The sequence below is a fragment of the Eptesicus fuscus genome, chromosome 9, assembly GCF_027574615.1.
Source record: "Eptesicus fuscus isolate TK198812 chromosome 9, DD_ASM_mEF_20220401, whole genome shotgun sequence".
NCBI lineage: Eukaryota > Metazoa > Chordata > Mammalia > Chiroptera > Vespertilionidae > Eptesicus > Eptesicus fuscus.
Window position 1 is genome coordinate 2,580,644 of NC_072481.1, and position 6,000 is coordinate 2,586,643.

The 6,000-nt window shown below is 69.8% G+C and overlaps 1 protein-coding gene across 1 annotated transcript in view; it reads left to right on the top strand.

Moving 5' to 3' along the window:
- The window catches only part of KCNAB2 (potassium voltage-gated channel subfamily A regulatory beta subunit 2), a 46,985-nt gene extending 41,261 nt beyond the window's left edge, over positions 1–5,724 (top strand). The window contains exons 12-16 of the mRNA XM_054721182.1: positions 113–233; positions 471–565; positions 1,389–1,509; positions 3,661–3,749; positions 4,598–5,724. Coding sequence (XP_054577157.1) covers positions 113–233; positions 471–565; positions 1,389–1,509; positions 3,661–3,749; positions 4,598–4,687 — 516 coding nt within the window. The 3' untranslated portion in view covers positions 4,688–5,724. The remainder of the gene's footprint in view (positions 1–112; positions 234–470; positions 566–1,388; positions 1,510–3,660; positions 3,750–4,597) is intronic.
- Positions 5,725–6,000: the final 276 nt, after the last annotated feature.

The following is a 6,000-nucleotide window of genomic DNA, read 5'->3' on the forward strand; positions in this document are numbered from 1 at the left end:
GGGGGAGGGGGGGCAGGTGGCAGTCCTAACAGGATGCCCTGTGTCCTCCCTGCCGCCCGGGCGGCCCGCACCCGCTGCCGGGCAGGGCCCGACGTGCCCTCTGCCTCCGCAGGAAGCCTACTCGGTGGCGCGGCAGTTCAACCTGATCCCGCCCATCTGCGAGCAGGCGGAGTACCACATGTTCCAGCGCGAGAAGGTGGAGGTGCAGCTGCCCGAGCTCTTCCACAAGATCGGTGGGCGCCCCGCCCCCCACCCACCCCCGCCCTGCCCCCCCCCGCCCTCTCCCCCGCCCCCCCACCCCCTGCCCCGCCCCGCACAGCCCTCTCCCCCGCCCCCCACCCCCTGCCCCGCCCCACACAGCCCTCTCCCCGGTCCCCGCCCCCTGCCCCGCCCCGCACAGCCCTCTCCCCCGCCTCCCCCACCCCACCTGGGGGCCCAGGCCATGACCTCGCCTGGCTTTCCTCCTGCAGGAGTGGGTGCCATGACCTGGTCCCCTCTGGCCTGCGGCATCGTCTCTGGAAAGTATGACAGCGGCATCCCGCCCTACTCCAGAGCCTCCTTGAAGGTCAGGAGGGGTCGGGCAGGGGAGGGCCAGGCCAGGGATGGGCATGTTGTAGAGGTGAGGCCTCGGGCCGACAGCCGTGCTGCTGGGCACCCTTCCCTGGGCCCTGCCTGCAGGCGGTCCGGGCCGTGGGAACGGGCCCTGGCTGGGTGGCCGGGCTGGAAGAGCTGCCCACCCCGGGGGCGCGCCCCGGTGAAGAAGTGCCTTCACTCTCCTGCACCCCCTAACGCCCTCCTTGGTTCCACATTCACAACCTGGGCTGGGTCCACATGTGCCTTTGGGATGCCCCCCCATGCACACGCATGCACGCACACGCACACGCACACGCACACGCACCTGATCTGGGCTGAGCTCAGAGCCCGGCTGCACAGCTTCTGCAGTTGTCACTCAGCGGTGACTGACTCCCAGGACGAGTCCAGGGAGGGGACTCCAGGAGGGTGTGCAGAGTGCAGGGGAAGGCCTGCCCAGGCCGGGCCAGGTCCAGCCCCGGAGCCCCAAGCCCCAGGTTCAAGGGCAGATGGCCTGCCCTCCTCACTCCTCCCCAGCCCACTGCAAGGCCAGGGGCCCCTGCAAGGCACTGCGCCCCTGGGAGTGGGGCAGGGAGGCCGCACCCCCTCGGTGTCGGACCCAAGCCCGCAGCACCTCCCGGATGCCGGCCTCCTGGGAGAAGGGAGGTCACGGGCCCCCTCAGCTCCCGAGACAACGGGCTTCAGAGAGCAGTGGTCCCACACTCCAGCGGCCAGGAGGCTCCGGTCCCCAGCCACCAGCACACAGAGGCCCCGGCGACCTGCCCTCACTGGGGGCTGTGTCTTCCCTCCCCCACCAGGGCTACCAGTGGCTGAAGGACAAGATCCTGAGTGAGGAGGGCCGGCGCCAGCAGGCCAAGCTGAAGGAGCTGCAGGCCATCGCCGAGCGCCTGGGCTGCACCCTCCCGCAGCTGGCCATAGGTAACACGGGGGCAGGCGTGGCCATAGGTAACAGCGGGGCAGGCGTGGCCATAGGTAACAGCGGGGGCAGGCGTGGCCATAGGTAACAGCGGGGGCAGGCGTGGCCATAGGTAACAGCGGGGGCAGGCGTGGCCAGGGGTCACAGCGGGGGCGAGGCGTGGCCATGGGTCACAGCGGGGGCAGGCGTGGCCAGGGGTAACAGCGGGGGCAGGCGTGGCCATGGGTAACAGCGGGGGCAGGCGTGGCCATGGGTAACAGCGGGGGCAGGCGTGGCCATAGGTAACAGCGGGGGCAGGCGTGGCCATAGGTAACAGCGGGGGCAGGCGTGGCCATAGGTAACAGCGGGGGCAGGCGTGGCCATAGGTAACAGCGGGGGCAGGCGTGGCCATAGGTCACAGCGGGGGCAGGCGTGGCCATAGGTCACAGCGGGGGCGAGGCGTGGCCATAGGTCACAGCGGGGGCGAGGCGTGGCCATAGGTAACAGCGGGGGCAGGCGTGGCCATAGGTCACAGCGGGGGCAGGCGTGGCCATAGGTCACAGCGGGGGCAGGCGTGGCCATAGGTCACAGCGGGGGCAGGCGTGGCCATAGGTCACAGCGGGGGCAGGCGTGGCCATAGGTAACAGCGGGGGCAGGCGTGGCCATAGGTCACAGCGGGGGCAGGCGTGGCCATAGGTAACAGCGGGGGCAGGCGTGGCCATGGGTCACAGCTGGGGCAGGCGTGGCCATAGGTCACAGCGGGGGCAGGCGTGGCCATAGGTCACAGCGGGGGCAGGCGTGGCCATAGGTCACAGCGGGGGCAGGCGTGGCCATAGGTCACAGCGGGGGCAGGCGAGGCCATAGGTCACAGCGGGGGCAGGCGTGGCCATAGGTCACAGCGGGGGCAGGCGTGGCCATAGGTAACAGCGGGGGCAGGCGTGGCCATAGGTAACAGCGGGGTTAGGCGTGGCCATAGGTAACAGCGGGGGCAGGCGTGGCCATAGGTAACAGCGGGGGCAGGCGTGGCCATAGGTAACAGCGGGGTTAGGCGTGGCCATAGGTAACAGCGGGGTTAGGCGTGGCCATAGGTAACAGCGGGGGCAGGCGTGGCCATAGGTAACAGCGGGGGCAGGCGTGGCCATAGGTCACAGCGGGGGCAGGCGTGGCCATAGGTCACAGCGGGGGCAGGCGTGGCCATAGGTAACAGCGGGGTCAGGCGTGGCCATAGGTAACAGCGGGGTCAGGCGTGGCCATGGGTCACAGCGGGGGCAGGCGTGGCCATGGGTCACAGCGGGGGCAGGCGTGGCCATAGGTAACAGCGGGGGCAGGTGTGGCCAGGGGTCACAGCTGGGGCAGGCGTGGCCAGGGGTCACAGCTGGGGCAGGCGTGGCCATAGGTAACAGCTGGGGCAGGCGTGGCCAGGGGTCACAGCTGGGGCAGGCGTGGCCAGGGGTCACAGCTGGGGCGAGGCGTGGCCAGGGGTCACAGCTGGGGCAGGCGTGGCCATGGGTCACAGCTGGGGCAGGCGTGGCCAGGGGTCACAGCGGGGGCAGGCGTGGCCAGGGGTCACAGCTGGGGCAGGCGTGGCCATAGGTAACAGCGGGGGCAGGCGTGGCCAGGGGTAACAGCTGGGGCAGGCGTGGCCATAGGTCACAGCGGGGGCAGGCTTGGCCAGGGGTCACAGCTGGGGGGGCGTGGCCAGGGGTCACAGCTGGGGCAGGCGTGGCCAGGGGTCACAGCTGGGGCAGGCGTGGCCATAGGTCACAGCGGGGGCAGGCGTGGCCAGGGGTCACAGCTGGGGCAGGCGTGGCCATAGGTCACAGCCTAGGTAACAGCTGGGGGGAGGCGTGGCCATAGGTAATAGGCTGGGGCTTGGGGGCAGAGTTGGAAGGTGTCAGGAGCCCCTTACGCCTGGGCCAGCCCCTTTATGAGCCAGCCATGGCTAATGGGGGTCCCACATTCATGGGGAGAAGGTGGGATCCCTGAGCACTTGGGCCACCTCTCCACATGGGGCGGTCAATGCCGTCTCCCCCAGCACCCGGCACTGCTGCGCGCTGGCCTTGCTAGGTGCCTCCAAGCCCGCAGACTCAGGCTGGGTGTCCCCTGCCAGTGAGGGGAGGGCAGACCGGAAGGCGCCGGCCTGGGGGTCCCCTCACCTCTGTCTTGCTGCCCAGCCTGGTGCCTGAGGAACGAGGGCGTCAGCTCCGTGCTCCTGGGCGCGTCCAGCGCAGACCAGCTGATGGAGAACATCGGAGCGATCCAGGTGAGCGGGTCCCCTCGGTGTTCGGGGAGCCCAGCAGGTGCTGGCTGAGCACCCGCTACCTGCCAGGCACTGTGCGAGGCACGTGGGCTCCGTCAGCGAACCTCCGAAGAGCCCGGCTCTGGAAGAGCCGGTGATCTAGCCGAACAGACAGCAAGCCCTGAAGTGCAGCAGTGAGGGAATTGGAGTCACATGAGCGCTATGAGGGGCTGGCGAGGGCCCAGGAGCAGGGCAGGAGTGAGGAGGGGGCGAGGCAGGAGGGGCGGGTAGGGCTGAGGGGCGGGTAGGGATGAGGGGTGGCACAGGGGTGAGGGGTGATTAAGCTGCCGTGGGAGCCCTGTGGTCCCAGGAGAGTAGGGGCACCATCTGACTTTGGTCTTAAGAGTGACCCCCTCTCTCTCTGGCTGCTGCTGGAGGGAAGACGGAGCAGGGAGAGGTGCTGGGAGGTGACAGCGGGGCCGGGTGGCAGTGGTGGAGGCGATGGGAGAGGCGGGTGCACCTGGAAGGTGGGCCACAAACTGGACGTGAGGGGGAGCGAGTCAGAGACGCCCCTGGGTTTGGCGCAGGGAAGGGTGAGGTGGGGAAGGCGGGGAAGGCACTTTGGGGTGTGGCGATCAGGGGTCTGGCCCTGGAGGCTGCACTGGGTGCCGCCCAGAAGGTTCTGGAGTACGCTGGCGTTTGAGGGGCAATGTATACCCCAGGGCGGGCCTCCTCTCTGCCCGGAACCTTCTGGAACAGAAAGCAGCACGGCCCCGTCTGCCTCCACTGGAGCTGGACGCCCTGAGGGCCCCGCGGCCGCCTCCCCCGCCGGCGCGTGGCGGGATCCCGACCTGCTCTTGTCCTGGCCTCAGGTCCTCCCCAAGCTGTCATCCTCCATCGTCCACGAGATCGACAGCATCTTGGGCAACAAACCCTACAGCAAGAAGGACTACCGGTCCTAGGGCCGCCGGCCGGACACTCCCTCCCCCGTCCGTTCGTCTGTTCGCTCGCCGCCCCTCGCTTCCGCTGTTTGAAGCCAAGTCGTGAACGTGGTTCGCATCACAAAGAAAGCCCTCCGGGGTGTCCTGGGGAAACACCTCAGAAGCCGCTGCCACACCCCACCCACTGCTCCGCGGACCCCCGTCCTGCCGGGGCGCCCCGATCCTTAGGAGGCCGTCAGGTGTCCCCCCAGGCTGAACCTCCCCGCCGGGCCTCCCCGGAGCCTCCGCAAGCCCAGGCCAGGCTGGACCAGGGGCGGGGCAGGCAGGGCCGGCTCTCCTCTGCCGAAACCCCGCTGGCGTCGGCGGCAGGGAGGAGGACCGGGGGCCTGGTCCTCCTGGGGCCCCCCCACAGGGCCCTGGGTGCTGGGCTGGGCCTCCCCAGGGGTCTCCCTCTGACCCAGGGCCCGACCTCAGCTGCTTCCCCACCCCTGACCCCCACCTCCTCCCTGGCTGGTAGGGGTTGGAATCCAGGGGGGCTGGCTCTGCAGTCTGGGGCCCACAAGAAGTTTGGGGGTCTGATTTCAAGCTCATTGCCCTTGGCAGCGGCCCCACCTCCTCCCTGCCAGGTACCCGTCGCTGCCCCCGAGGCCGTGCGTGCTGAGCTGGGCTGGCTGCTGGCCACGCGTGGGAAAGGACATTTGCCCGGCTGGGGTCGGCCTCGGCGTCTGCAGGGGACAGGCTAGAGCCCTGCCCGGGGCCCGGGGCCTTCTGTCTGTGCCCAGCACCAGGAGTCTTGTACCCCTAGCCGCAGCCCCCACGGTGGAGGAACGACCCCCGCAGGCTCTCCCTGGAGAGGCGGGGTTGAGGTGCTCTGTCTTGGGGCGCTAAGCATCTCTGTGCTCAGAGCTTGCGACCTGGGCAGATGGGCAGCAGTGCCACCCCTGGGACCCCCACACGCTGTGACGTGTGGGGGTGTCACTGCACACCACTCCCAGCCTGGAGCAGGTTGGGGACAGGGACGAAGGACAGGACACACAGGCAGCCCCAGCCTGGGGCCAGAGGGGACGGGGGCGGGGGGAGGGGGGGCCTGTAGCCAGGAGCCCCAGCCCCGTGGCCTGAGAAGTGCCCAGCCTTTGCCGGCCATGTGGGGGGCAGGAGCCAGGCTCTACGGATGTGCCAGCCGCTCTGTAGGGGCCCTGTGTGCCGGCCCCCCAGGCACCCCCACCCCCTCCCACGCACCAGGAGGCGGGCACAGCGGTCCTGGGTGCAGAGCTGCCCCCGAGGCTTCCTCCCGCCTCCCCTGCCATTGGCAGAGCCCCCACCGCACCGTCCTG